Source organism: Salarias fasciatus, chromosome 6 (genome assembly GCF_902148845.1).
Source record: "Salarias fasciatus chromosome 6, fSalaFa1.1, whole genome shotgun sequence".
Classification (NCBI taxonomy): Eukaryota; Metazoa; Chordata; class Actinopteri; order Blenniiformes; family Blenniidae; genus Salarias; species Salarias fasciatus.
The window spans coordinates 16119199-16133775 of NC_043750.1; the positions used below are offsets into that span (position 1 = coordinate 16119199).

Genomic DNA, 14577 nt, shown 5'->3' on the forward strand with positions numbered 1-14577 from the left:
CACGCACGCACACACACACAAATGTACTCAGGCATGCAGACGTTTTTACACATGTTGTGCTTGTCTGAAACCTTGATGCCCACACTTTCACATGCTGGGCAGTTCTTTGTGCCCACCCCAGCAGTATGTCTTCGTGTTATGAACTATACAGTCTGAGAAGTACTTTTTGCAACAGCAATACATCCTATTTCAGTTTGCATCATTGTTGATCTTTCATTACAGCAGTCTGACAATCTTTCTGCTGATCTTTTTACACTTTATTATGAATTACAAAACACATCTGTTGTATGCTCCTAAGAGGCTCCTACATGGGATATGTGCAAACACACAGTTATAACTTTACTGACTTTTCACTTTGCCTGTTTTAGGTGATCTGTTGTGCCACCATGATGTCAGTAGATGTGACCAACCGCAACGGGCCGGCAGCCACACCTCCCACCTCCCTCAGCCTCCGCTCCTCCCACAACCAGCTCCTGAGCAGCGATGTCATCAAACAGGGCTCCGCCACGCCGCCGAAATGCCGCAAAAAGTACGCTCTCACCAGCATCCAGGCGGCCATGGGCCTCGGAGAAGCAGCTCCGCCTTCCTCGTCGTCGCCATCGTCGTCGTCCCCGTCGCAGTCCTCAAACCCAAATAATCCCAAGCTTGCCAAGAATGGGGCGAACCAGCTGCGTAAAGCCGGTCAGGACCACAACAAAAACACAACTGACCCCGACTCGATGGACTTGGAGTGTAATTCAGAGTCTGTAGCCGACGAGCTCAACGTGAACACCGCAGAGGAACAAGACAGTCACACTCTTACTAACAATGACCGAGAGGAAGAGGTTTTTAAGCGTGAGGATGAGCTGCACACAGACGCTGGAAGTGCTGAAGAGCCTGAGCAGAAAGCGGATTCAGACATAGACTGCAACATTAACACAACTGTGGAGTTCAAACTGATGAGCAACACAACAGAACTGGACTTTGACTTGAATGTTGATGGAGAGGATACGGATGACATCAGTATTCTGTCTGAGAAGGAAATAATGTCCAAGATGAAGATTGAGGAAGATGAAGCCGTGGAAGAAGAAGAAGAAGAAGAAGAGGAGGAGGAGGAGGAGGAGAAGAAGCCTTTGCTGATGATCACAAACGAGCCTCTTGTGAAGAACCATAAAGTTTCTTCGGGCCTGGAACTCATCTCTGACCTCCACTCCAACCTCAAGATCCTCAAATCAGACAAGAACTCCCCGGTGCCTCCTCCTCCTTCTCCACCCAAGCGGGCGAGCCCGGAGGATGCCCCTCTGCTCTCGGTGGCCTCCTGCCCCTCCTCTTCCTCGTCCTCTCCAGAGACGAAGAAGGACAGAAGGACTGGCGCAAAGACGGACTGTGCTTTGAACCGTATCCAGAATCTGAACCCCAGCGACGAAGAGCTGAGCTGGACTACCCTCTCCCAGGAGAGCAACTCCCCAGAGGAGACAGGTACACACACCAGTCCCGACACTTTATTCCATTCAGCTTTATGTGTCCTGCTGTTTACCGCTGTTTGGCAGAGTTTGCTGCTCTGGCATGTTTTTCTGCTCTGTCTTATGCAACGGCTTCACTGTCTCTGCTGATGACATGTTTCCATTCGCGGTGGTTCAGTGTGTGTGTACGTACGTGCATATAGGGAGCTAAGACATCGCTGGAACAGAATAACAAGCTCTTGAGTTTGCAGTATATTTCCCACAATCCCTCCGAGACAGGAAGTGCCCCTCTAACCTCATGGGTGGTTAGAAAGCCTGATCAGCTGTGTCCTGTTGCGAGCTCTGTCCAGATCGTGTGTGTGCACACATGCGTGTGTGTGTTTGTGTATTTGTCCTGCTAGTCAGCCATTTGAAAACGTAGTCGAGCTCCCAGTGTGATGTTGTTTTTATAATTGAGAACAGCTGTTGTTACTCATATAATCTTTTGAATTGCTTCCTCCTGTATTAGTTTTTTATCTCTTTCTGCAAATATGGATGTGTGTGCTCTGGAGACGATACGTGAGGAAAGCAGTTATTATTCTGATACACTGTGCAGAATAATAGAGAAATTTGGACCAACACTTTTGTAAAACCTCGATTTTAGTCTTCTCCCACCATACGTCTTCTGGTACAGAGTCTGAGTTTATTTAGAATTAAACTCCTGACCTTCAGCTCACATCATCATGTGCAATAAGCTTAACCATTCAACAATTCAAGAATGAATACAAAACACAAACATTTATGTTGAGTGGAAAGGTGGCGATAAAGTCTTTTAAATTGTTCAATATATAACTGGTTGCTACACTTTTTAGAAAGAAAATTGCAGTTTCTGCCAGACCTTAAACCACAGACGCTGTAGAGCAAGTAATGGGAAGCAGATGTCTCTGTGTGCTGGTGAAGTGGTGCAGCAGTGCAAAGTTAAGTTGTAATTGCAAATACCAGCCAAATGTAAAGAAACAAGCCTGCATCTGTCGTTGTAGTGTTTTTTTTTTTAGGAATAATCAGATTAAAGGAAATAGGAACGTGAGTGAATTGAAGTGTGTCATTGGTCCCCCTAAGTCTCTGTTGTTTACACACATTTATGGAAATCTGAACTGCAAAACACATATTTGAAGATCTGTACTTTAATAAGTTGAAGTGGTGTTTGCCTGTGAATTTGTGGACGCTGTCTTGGTAGAAGTGTTTCGAAAATGATGTTTATTAATATGGAAAAGGCCTGAAATAATTTGGATATTGTGCTCATTCTGTCTAGCTACGAAAGTAGGAAATTTCCCATAATTATCCATGTTACAATATGAAACTAAGGCCTTGTTTTCACGACATCTTCGAGTGAAAACGGCAAACTTCAATTGTGTTTTGGGTGTTCCTTTACTCCGTTTGCTCCAAGTCACCACAAACAGAACTTTTCAAACATGGCTTCCATAGCACAACTTTTTTCAAAGCGCTACAGTGATCATTAGCAACAGCATCATTTTTAAATGTATTTACTAAAGAAGTTTGTAGTCAAGAAGCTCTTTGTAAGGTTTTTTTGACCATTAAATTGGCTCTTCAGACATGTTGGGACGATTTGCAAATGCAAATAACAAACAGGATGCAATGGTTTATGAATTCAATAAAATTACATCTTACAGGATCACCGCTCAAATGTGACGGCATTTTGAATTTGATAGCAGAAAGGAATTAGGTTAAAGAAAGAGCAAGTTGAATATATTTAGTAAAATTGCAAAAAGATTGAAGCCCCTATAATATTGAACCATTCTGAGATTTTCATGTTTCGTCTATGAATCGATGATGTGAATAAAATATCAGTTGATGAGACGCAGAGAGCATTACATCCTGGTAGTTTTTCATAAGTTGTTTTCGTAGATAAATAGAACTTTTTTCTACTGTTGTGTCATTACTGTTAAGCTGAATCTTGTCGTGAATTTTAAAAGCTAAAATCCCGTGAATCCTCTCCTTTGTGCGACTCTTCTTGCTTTCATTTGCACGCTGCCTGCCTCTGCAGAAGGTCTGTTCAAGTCATTGTAGCTCTTTGTCAGCGTTATGTAAAAACCTGGCTGTGGCGTTTAATTGGGCCACTGAAAGTCCCTGCTTTGCACTTCAGTGTAAAACATGAAATGCATCCGTCTCCAGTGGAGCAGCAGCCGTGACCTCTGACCCGAGCTCCACTGTAAACCACCCTGTCTCTCGCAGTCCGTGAGAGTTGTCCTGCTCTGCGCTGTTAATCCCCGACAGTGCAGTTTTTCTCTCCGAAATACTTCCTCAGTTAACTCACTGTCCCTCCGAAGTTGAGATCTCTCAGCCTCTGTGTTTGTAATATCTCGACAAGTATGATCATTAGCAGCTTGTGTTTGAATTCCAGGATTATTGCTCCCATATGTCGCTTTGTTCATGGGTTCTTCATTTATCTTTGAAGCTCTGTTTGACTCGTCCATTTCAAAGTGACACATTTCTCTCTCATCTCGTGGCTTTGTTGTTTCTCTGCAAATCAATCTGTGTTTACTGATGAGCTGAGGAAGGGGACGGAAAAAAAAATAGACTCCAGCGAAGACATATTGTCCTCTGAGGGTTTGCTGGCGAGTCGATAATCATGAAGCAGCCATCATTCATGCTGTATTTATGGATGTCCAGCGCACAGTTGTCCAAATTGTTGAGCCCCCCCTCGTCTGGCTGTCTCTCTCACACTGACGAGTGCGTGTTGTTTTCCCGAGTGCTTGTTGGATTCCTCTGTGGATGTTGCGGGTTAAAGGGCAGGTACGACACTGCTTTCACACCGAGGAGTCAAAACACAGTGACTGGCAGACGTGCAGAGTGGAAGGAATTGGTTGCAGGCTCGTTTTCTGGAAGGTTCCAGTATCCACACACAACATGCATCGAAATACTTGCAGAACATTTGTTGAATGTTAACGAGACATCGAAGGTATTTCTCTTCCTCCGTCATCCACCCCCAGTACGCCCCGTCAACCTATTTGCCATTTTTCCTCCCTCTGTCAGCCCGACTGTTCGTCTCCCTCCTCCGTGCTTCTCCACTGGATATTGTAGTCAATGGGAGATAATCTGGGGGTTGCCAGGACAACCAGAGGGAAGGTGAAAAAGAGGGAGAAATGATAAGCACATATTTGATAGGGATGACGGTGCCATATTTTGAGTTTGGGTTCCTGGGTTTGTGTTTGTTTTAGTGCAGGAAAGGGAGGGCAGGCTTAATCAAGATGTTATGTTGTTGATGGTCCAGACAGACAAGGAAAGAAGAAAAGTAAACAGCTCGGCTGCAGGGGACACAGAGCCCCACTCCGTTCCCCCGTCTCCAAGTTTCTCCTCCGTTTATCTCTGCTTTTATTAATTTCATTCTCGCCCCCGTTACATGCTTACACCCACACTCTGGCTGAACTCTTTACCCCCGTCTTGCCTGCCTCTCTCTCCACGTCATGCCTTTCCTGCTTCAGTGTTTGTCCATGTCCTCTCTCTCTCTCTCTCTCCCGCGCTCTCTCCTTCTTCCTCTCTCTCCTCTCCTCACCCTCTCTCTCTTGCAGTGTCCCCCCTCGCTCCTCTCTTTTTATCGCTATGTGGGGTTCTCTCTCTGTGGCTACAGCACCTGGTTTTGCTGTATGACAGGCAGCTAGCTAACTATGATGCTGGGGAAAGACTACATGCTGGCCATTGTGATTGTCAATTATGAGGGTAGGTGCATGCGTGCGTGTGTGTGTGTGTGTGTGTTTGCACAGGCAGGTCTGCATGCCTCTTGCAACATGATGATGAAGTTTGACTGAAACTGTGGTCTGTGTGTGTGTGTGTCAGCTCTGAGTGAACATGTGCATCGGTCTCGCCATGTTAGTGTGCTTAACTGATGTCATTCGCTGAAGACGGCGTGTGTGTGTGTGTTTTGCTTCAGCAGCTCCCTGCTCTCCCCTCCCCCCCCCCCCCCCACCCTCCCCCTCCGCTCAACTGTACTCTGGCGTGGAGCTGCATGCTAACCGAGGCTAACCGCAACGCAGCTTCAGCGTGGCACATCAACGCATCTCAGCTGTCAGCATCATTGCTGGCACGCTGCTGTCATCTCTAGTTTTCCGCTGTCGCTCGCCACAGTGCCTGCAGAGGAGTGACGCCGTTAAGTTTTGACTTACGACGGGGCTCTCGGGTCTCGCCAACCCCTGATGGGCTTTTTCTCTTACTTGCCAGTTCACAGCTACACCGAGAGTTCTCGTCTCGTCGAGCGCACGCACACGCTCTGATCCATGTCCAGCAGTCGTCTCCTGCTGGCTCCCGGTCTGATTCACCATCTTCCCCTCTGCTCGCAGCAGACATGGACTCAGCCTCTCTCTGCTGTAGTTCTGTTTGCTCTGACCTATTTCTGATAAGAGACTCAAACTCCCACAAAGCACTGCCTCCCACAAGCTCACATGTGTCGAGGAGACTTTAAGCAAAGATTGAACTATTTCCTCTGATTCAGGACACAGCTGATTTTGTGTGTGTTTGCACTTGCACACGTGTGTGTGTGTGTGTGTGTGTGTGTGTGTGTGTGTGTGTGTGTGTGTGTGTGTGTGTGTGTGTGTGTGTGTGTGTGTGTGTGTGTGTGTGTGTGTGTGTGTGTGTGTGTGTGTGTGTGTGTGTGTGTGTGTGTGTGTGTGTGTGTCTGCATCTACGTGTGCCTGCAAATTCCATCTCAGTCTCGCCCGACCGAGTCGTCACGATGACATACAGCCTGCTGTCGTGGCCACAGGCTCACAGGCTGTGTTTCATCAGCCTGGTCAGCAGCTCAAGAACTCTTTCCAATCATGCACACACACATGCACGCACGCATGCTACGTACGCACACGCGAACAAATGAATGCACGCACAAGCTCCAGTCGACACCGGTCCCTTAGAGCTTATTCCAGCCCTGTGAATTACTGCAAACCGTGATGCAGTTTTGGAGGATCTTTACTACCTCTGCCGCCACATCAGGCTCATGCACACAAAGATGCCATCAATAGCTCAGTGTGTTTGTGTGTGTGTGTGTGTGTGTGTGTGTGTGTACCTGTGTTTTCAAGGTAGCAGCTGTAGCTCCTGTCGATGTATCACTGTCAGATAAATTACGTTAAGGGCCATCTGCTCTGTATGCTGATGTTGTGCCCTGTTTTAGGAGGGAAGTTTCAAATCCGCATAAATCTATGCACGCTGAGCCAGTAGATCTGAACTAATCAGGCATTAGAGGTTCCTGATTTTCAAATTACACTAAGTGCCTTGAGGTTTTCGGGCCACTGCACAGTGACGGTATTTATTAATTTATGTTAATGATTATTTTTTTTGGTGGTTGTGTTTGATGTGTTTGCAGTCTGTATTTAAACATTTTGGATTTGTGACACATCTCTGTGTTTCCCTTAGAACTTTACCACGAGTGCACGTGTCCTCTGCTGCACAGCGAAACAAGCATTTAGCATCTTGAATATATAGTTTGTTTAAAACTGACGCATCAGCATCACTGTCAGTGACACTGTACATGGAGGAAATTGAAGGTTGCCAATAAGACGGGCTGATCGATGGATAACACGGTGCGTTGCTGCAGACTGTATTCAGACTGAGTGTCAAAAGAGGCGGTGCCGACTGCAACCGATTGTTACTGTTATTAATGTGCCGATTATGATCAAAATGATTATGTTTTTTTACTCTGTGGTCTTTAAAAAGCCAAATCTTATTGAAAAAAGATTTTTAAATGACTTACCATAGGTTACCCTAAAATTAATTTTCAGCTAATTCAAATTCAGGATGTTGTTGTGAAAGATTGCTGGAACCAGAAAATACTCACGTTTATGAAGCTGACACCAAGCTAGTTTTAGCTCAGGAAAAGACTGAGCCCCATCCATCCACCCATCCACCCATCCCATCCATCCATCCACCCATCCATATTGGGGGGACCCACAGCTGCTCCCAGACCAAACCAGAGACAGTGTCTCCAACTCTTTTATTGACTGCATGTGATTCATTCACTCCATATTCAACATGCTTGTTATGTTTTTATCAGGGGCAGTTTTTCACTCATCTTGTCATTTCAACCATACTGTGAATATTCAGCCCTCTGCTCTGTGACTTCATTCCCAGATGGTAATATGTGTATTTAATACCTAACTTTTGACATACAGGATGATGAAACAGTAGCAAATATTCCATGATGGATTGTACTGTCCAAAAAATGAAACCGTGGATTTGTCTGAAACAAGGTTCTACGGAGAAGCTAATTCAATTACTGTAGCCAGAGTACGACGTTACGTCTTCATTTGTGTCATGTTCAGTGGATCTGGTTATGTTTAGATTTTGCTGAAGCTTGTTCAGAGAGAGTACACACGCTAACTGTGCTAAATGTGCCACAAATGCACATTTCCGCTTGTGTGTGTCTGTGTCTTTCTTATGGGCCAAAGGTTAAGGTATGGTTAAGTGCTGTTATAATCAGGAGGCTGTGATTAAGGTCAGGGTTTTGCACTTACGTTGGGGTAAGACGGGAATGATGGCAAAGCCTCACAAACCAGTCTGTGTGTGTTTTTGTGCATCAGCCTGTGACGTCCAAGACTTATCGAACCTTCTGTACCCGGTGGAGACCAAAATACTGGACAACAATGGTTTTAGAGTTGAAGGTGATGTTGCAGGTTATAATTACCTCAGGGTTACAAATGTGTGCAATATTCTGATTTATTTTATTTTTTTAAGCCAGTTGGGTGTCTTTCATTTATATTTGACAGATTTTCCAGCAACTGTACATGTTTTCAGTGGGAGTCAGTAGTGGAGAAATGTCCTGCTGCAGTGCAAACCGATAATCCCACTCAGCTGTCGATGTGACTCATTGAAGGTCAACTTTGTTTTAACAGATGATTTCATGATGTAGCAGTGAAATGTATGTTTCTTTGAAATGCGCAGTTTTTTTTCCTTGGCTGAACAGACGCAATGGAAATAGACATGGAATGTAAGGACAGAAAGAAAGTGAGGGCTCGGAAAGCTGGGAAATTAACCTACGACATCTTTTTCCATTGATTTGTGTATCTTTTGGTTTTTATTTCCCGCCAGATATCTGGAGTGAGCAGTCGTTCCAGACGGACCCCGACCTGCCTCCGGGATGGAAGAAAATCACAGATATGGCCGGTATCTACTACTGGCACATTCCTACAGGCACCACTCAGTGGGAGAGGCCCGCCGCCCGTCCGGCCCCCGCTGGACAGACGGAGTCTTCGGCCCTCGGCAGCCACTCAGCCTCCACGCCGCGTAAACACTCCCTGAGCTCTCTCAGCCCCTCGCCCACTCCGGACCTCGAGGTGAGACACAGCATCAGTGTCGCGCTCGTGCAAATGTTGTTTTTTGTTTCAGTTCATTTTGAGTACGTCATTCGAATGTGGCTCCATTCAGCCATTCTTTCCCAATTTTAAACTCCAGTTTTTGTCTGATGATTATATGTAAAATCATTTTTCTTAGATTGTTTTTGGCGAATGCTTTGTTGTTTGCTGTGAAATGCTTAAACAGCCTAATTATGGCTTAATGCTCAAATCACGGCCTCTAAAAGGAGGCTGACAAATGAGGGAAAGGATTAAGTGGAGGAAAAAAATTACTCAAATCATCCCGACGTCATGTGTTTTTACTCAGAAAAACACTTTGTTTTATCATTCTGTCAGGTCAAATAATTGTTTGAGTGTGCGTTGAAAAGATTGCACTCAGTGTGAAGGCGTGACAAAGGACGGTATGGAAAAATTAGAGAAGTCATTTCAACGGAACGAAAACAAGTAAAGCTTGAATGAAATGCATTAAAAGTAACAGAACAAGAACTTTAGTACAATTCATGTTAAAATTACTACTTTAGTGTGTATTGTTTCTTTTTAAGGGTTTGATGTCATTGTTTTTCAGAATGTGATTTTTATTATTAATGAAAAATCAATAAACTCCGGAGTAGGAGTCTGGTCCGCATTGCCGGCAGTAAGTCGGACCTGTTCCCGGTGCATGTTGGACTCCGGCAGGGCTGCCCTTTGTCACCGGTTCTGTTCATAATCTTCATGGACAGAATTTCTAGGTGCAGCCAGGGGCCGGAGGGGGTCCGGTTTGGGAACCACAGGATTTCATCTCTGCTTTTTGCAGATGATGTTGTCCTGTTGGCTTCATCGAACCCGGACCTACAGCATGCACTGGGGCGGTTCGCAGCCGAGTGTGAAGCGGCAGGGATGAGGATTAGCACCTCCAAATCCGAGGCCATGGTCCTCGACCGGAGGAAGGTGGCTTGGCCCCTCCAGGTTGGTGGAGAGACCCTAGCCCAAGTGGAGGAGTTCAAGTATCTTGGGGTCTTGTTCACGAGTGGGGGACGGATGGAGCGTGAGATTGACAGGCGGATCGGTGCAGCGGCTGCAGTGATGCGGTCGTTGTATCGGTCCGTCGTGGTGAAGAAGGAGCTGAGCCGAAAGGCGAAGCTCTCGATTTACCGGTCAATCTACGTTCCCACCCTCACCTATGGTCATGAGCTTTGGGTCATGACCGAAAGGACAAGATCCCGGATACAAGCGGCCGAAATGAGCTTCCTCCGTAGGGTGGCTGGGCGCTCCCTTAGAGATAGGGTGAGGAGCTCAGTCACCAGGGAGGAGCTCGGAGTAGAGCCGCTACTCCTCCACATCGAGAGGAACCAGCTGAGGTGGCTCGGACATCTGTTCAGGATGCCTCCTGGACGCCTCCCTAGGGAGGTGTTCCGGGCATGTCCCACTGGGAGGAGACCCCGGGGAAGACCCAGGACACGCTGGAGAGACTATGTCTCTCGGCTGGCCTGGGAACGCCTTGGGATCCTCCCAGAGGAGCTGGAGGAAGTGTCTGGGGACAGGGAAGTCTGGGCATCCCTGCTGAGACTGCTGCCCCCGCGACCCGGCCCCGGATAAGCGGTAGAAAATGGATGGATGGATGGATGGATGGAAAAATCAATATTTATGCCTGATTATCCATTGCTTTAATGAACAGTATAAAACCAAACACAAGATGTAAATCCAGGCAATCAATGCTCTTGTTTCATGTGATGCTGCTAAAATAGACACCTGCATTATTTCTACATCTATTTTTCTGTATTTATTTCTCTGAAACTACAACATTAGCTCATTCATTTTTCCCTGGTTGGATCCTGTCTCCCCGCAGGGTTCGGCCTGAACCGGTCACCAGTCCATCACACGGCTCTGCACAGCTCAAAAAGCGCCGTTAAATCTGTTGTTGGTGAAAAGCCGCGTTTATGTGTTTGTTTGTCTCTGCAGTCTTGTCAGGCGGAGCTTTTCTTTCGCTCTTCAACTCGTTCGGGCAGCACCACCTCTGACAGCTCCGTGGAGCCTCTCTCCACCCATGAGCCCATCCTGCCCACATGTGGATTTGTCAACAGCTGCTATTTTGTAAGTAACCCACAAAACGGGACGATCTGTAGAGTTGGGTACATTTTAAGTTTGGTTTTTTTTTCCCCTTTTCTTGTTCATCCGTGAACGTGTCGGGTTTGATGTATTTCTGCACTGCCGGTCACGTGAAATGGGAGAGTCCTGTGTGCAGATTATGGGAATTCAAGAACGCGGCGACGATCAATCAGTCAATCATGTAGAATGATGGATGGAAATGGAAAGAGGAAAGGAGACTGATAGAGAGCAGCGCCTTGTAGATAAACTATTGATCCGGTGACAATAGACTGATGTTGACGGATGGACGTGCCAGAACAGGAGTCTGGCACGTCCGCCTGCGACCTCCGCCGTGCCGCTTGAAGATCAGCCGGTGACGCTGGAGCTCAAACTCGACTAATAAATGCGGTGCTGTAACGTGTCCTCTGAATTCAGACTGGAAAGAGTCATCTGTCTTTCCATTTCTGTTTCTAGCCTCGGTCAACATCTCTGCAGGGGATGCCGGATCAAGACACTCAGCAACTCGAAGATGAGGACAAGGTAAGAATCTCACACGTCACACAAATTGTTCCCTTATTTCCTTTATGTAGGAAAATTAATTTCTGCTGCAACTACGTGTGTGCGAGCCAGTATTTGGACAGTGACGTTAATTTGGTTGTGCTTATCAGCACGTTTAAATTAAATCATTAGATTTGATGTTAATTTTGCGGTTGTTATGCACACTGTGAACGAGTGCAATAAAATACTTTAATCAAGACTGAATGGTGGAATATGAAGCTTGTGTTTCTGCAATAGGAAGCAGTAGCTGCCCTGTGTTATGGCTTTATGTAATTTTAATATCATAATGTTATAATTATTTTGTCTTGTACTTGTTTTGTCTTTTCGACTTTTGTCTTTTTAATGGCTGCTTTACTTTTTCCCTTCATGAAGTCTTTGCGCACACAACTACAGTCGCAGTTCAAAATTAAAAACCGAGTGTTGCAAACACTTATTTCAAATCTATTTAACTGTTAAAGCATCGTCACTGTCTAAATGTGAACCGGCGAATGTTTCCACTGCTCATGTTCTACTAATCAAGAATCAAAGAATCAAAGTTCAACAGGAGCAAAACGAACCAGAGAAAACATTTTAAACCCTGATTTGCTGTTTGAGCTTTTAGTTCATTTTGAGAAATGTTTTTCTCATTTGCTCCTTGTTTCAGCGCCAAGCTGCAAAACTAGTTAGCTAACAGCCTTGTCCTGTCTCTCCTCCTTGCCCCCCCTCCCACTGTTGACTCCCGACCCTTGACCCACCACTGTGTGTGTGTGTTTGTGTTTTAATCGCCGTACATAGAAACAGGTGTGGAGTGAATTTGGCGGAAAAATTGATAGTGAAGTGTGGAAGGCAAGTATGATGCACTCGGTGTCAGCGAGTCGCGATCTCGGTCTAACCTCATCCACTATTTGAATGTGTGCATTGATGCATTATGTGCTAAAAATGGACTGCCTGGGCACAAGCATGTGTGGCTGATGCTTGTAACTGCACCAACCACGGCCTTTCATCCTGCCTAATGTGTCCCAACATGTTGGCTGCAGATTTAACAGGTCCTTTCTTTCTTTATCTAACGTGGGTAAAAAATGTCGTCATCCCTCCGTTCAAGTGGCATCGGTCTGAACGTGTGTGTGTGCGCGCGTGTGTGTGTGTGTGTGTGCGCGCGTGTGTGGACATACTACATGGTCACTTCCTTTCCCTAAAGCCGGCATGCCCCATGACACATAACACACCAGCGCCATTCCTTCATCCAGCACGGGCTTCTCGCCCACACTTGGATGCATGCGGGTGGACCCAGTTCAGGGTCTCCATATTCACGTTGCGTTCATCTGCCAGGTTTGTGTCGTTCAGCCCTTCTCCCACATGGTCTGGAAGCTGTCAGTTCTCTGTTTGTATCACTTCAGTGTTGTTGTTGTTGCCACAACTCTGCTGCAGCAGCACATCAATATTACAGGAACAAACACGAGGAGTGAAAGATATGAACCGTATGATTATGAAGAAGTCAACCATAAGAAATGAGATTAGGTTTAATTTGATTGTAGTAAAACATCTGTAGAATTTGGAAATTTAAATGAACGTGTTAATATGAAGAAATAATATCTACTTAATTCACCAATAATAAGTATGGAGTTACTTTTGATACACTTCATCACCAGTAACACGTTTTATCTGAGTTGAATCTTGATATTGATCTTGATGAGATCAGACTGGGGAAAGTTTTTCTTGCTTTAGGATTGAAAGTGCAGGAAACCTGTCAAACACTATAATCCAGGTTACATGTGTGAAACGGGTTTTAAAGTGGAACGCTCAGGAGGGATTTTTTATTATACAGTTTTTTTTTTTTACCATTTTACACCTTGACAAAGTTCCCTGTGTGCACCAGGACCTGCACGCAGCCACGGTGAACCCTGACCCCAGCCTGAAGGAGTTCGAAGGCGCCACGCTTCGCTACGCATCGCTCAAGCTGAGGTGAGACACTTTCGCTGCACCCCGATGCGAGCAGGCACTGAAAACCCAGACTGGATTGAGACGGGCTCTGTCCTTCCCCCTACGTGTCAACTGCATCTCATTCCTCGTCTCTGAAAGCGTTCTTTGTGATCGCTTCCTTTGATGTTTTGGATTAATGAGGTCTGACAAAGCAGAAAGTTAAAGTTAGAAATGGCCACATGCTCTCGATTAGTGGAATCACTGCGTGTCGCCTCGATAAATTGATACGTGGAAACGTTGCTGACAAAGTGGCTACATTATACATTAATATTTATTAACTTATACTTGTGTAATCCAGTCCTCTGTGTCATTTTATTAAAATCACTGAAATTGCTTTTCAGGAACCGTCCTGCTGTGGAAGAAGAAGAATCAAGCAGTGGAAACAGCGACCCACAAGCGAAGGTTAGAGGCCCTTTTTAAACTTTCTGTCAAAAAAAGCCTTCATTACACACACAGAGGGCTGTTGACTCATTTGGATGAAGAGGCTCTTTCAGTCTTTAAAAAAAGGTTAAACACTTGTCGCTGTGTCAGTCAAGCAAATGTTTGAATTGTGTTTTTTTAATTAGCATCATGTAAACTGGAAAAAAAAATATAAATAAGTCAGTGTGGCTGGTGGGATGTGAGGAATCTTTACTTTCAAGTAAATGTTCACAGGTATTTACCCCACACGTCATTATTTATACTTTGTCATAAACATTCCAGATTAGAATCAACTATCCCGCTAGTTTCTTGTTTAAAGGATTTTCTTCTGGTCATGGTCCAGTTTACATTATTTCAGGCAGCTGTTGAACTTTTAGCTGAACAATACTGCCCCCAAGTGGCAAAACAAATATTTATTCTTTTTTTCTGAACAGTGTTGTCTTTGATCCAGAGGCTATTTAAACATCAAACTTAGATTGAATTGAGGCATTTCAGATTTTACAAAGTCAGACTCTACTTTGTGGAATAACAAGACCTTTTGTTTGGAAAATGTCCATTTAAATGATCAATCACATTCTTGTTTGTCTGGGATGACTGATTTTATTATGTCACATCGAGGCGTGTGTGACGTTTCCACGTTAGGCTGAATGGATCTAAAGATTTTCAGATTAGAGTTTGAATCTGACACTCAGCCTGATAACACGCCGTTGGTTTGGCTGGTGTCTGTTCCCTCTTTCTCTCTTTTTTTTTTTTTTTTTTTAATCAGGCAAATAGATCACAGTCCTCAGCAGCAGTGACAT

At 45.2% G+C, this 14577-nt stretch overlaps 1 protein-coding gene across 5 annotated transcripts in view; it reads left to right on the plus strand.

Annotated features, from left to right (window-relative positions):
* LOC115389477 (amyloid-beta A4 precursor protein-binding family B member 2) overlaps positions 1-14577 on the plus strand; it is a 45022-nt gene that overhangs the window by 16391 nt on the left and 14054 nt on the right. For 4 of the 5 annotated variants that reach the window (XM_030092868.1, XM_030092870.1, XM_030092869.1 and 1 more), the window contains exons 4-10: positions 369-1458; positions 8514-8758; positions 10715-10846; positions 11315-11380; positions 12173-12223; positions 13254-13339; positions 13699-13759. In XM_030092868.1, coding sequence (XP_029948728.1) covers positions 387-1458; positions 8514-8758; positions 10715-10846; positions 11315-11380; positions 12173-12223; positions 13254-13339; positions 13699-13759 — 1713 coding nt within the window. In that variant the 5' untranslated portion in view covers positions 369-386. The remainder of the gene's footprint in view (positions 1-368; positions 1459-8513; positions 8759-10714; positions 10847-11314; positions 11381-12172; positions 12224-13253; positions 13340-13698; positions 13760-14577) is intronic. The other variant, XM_030092872.1, reaches the window with a different exon arrangement.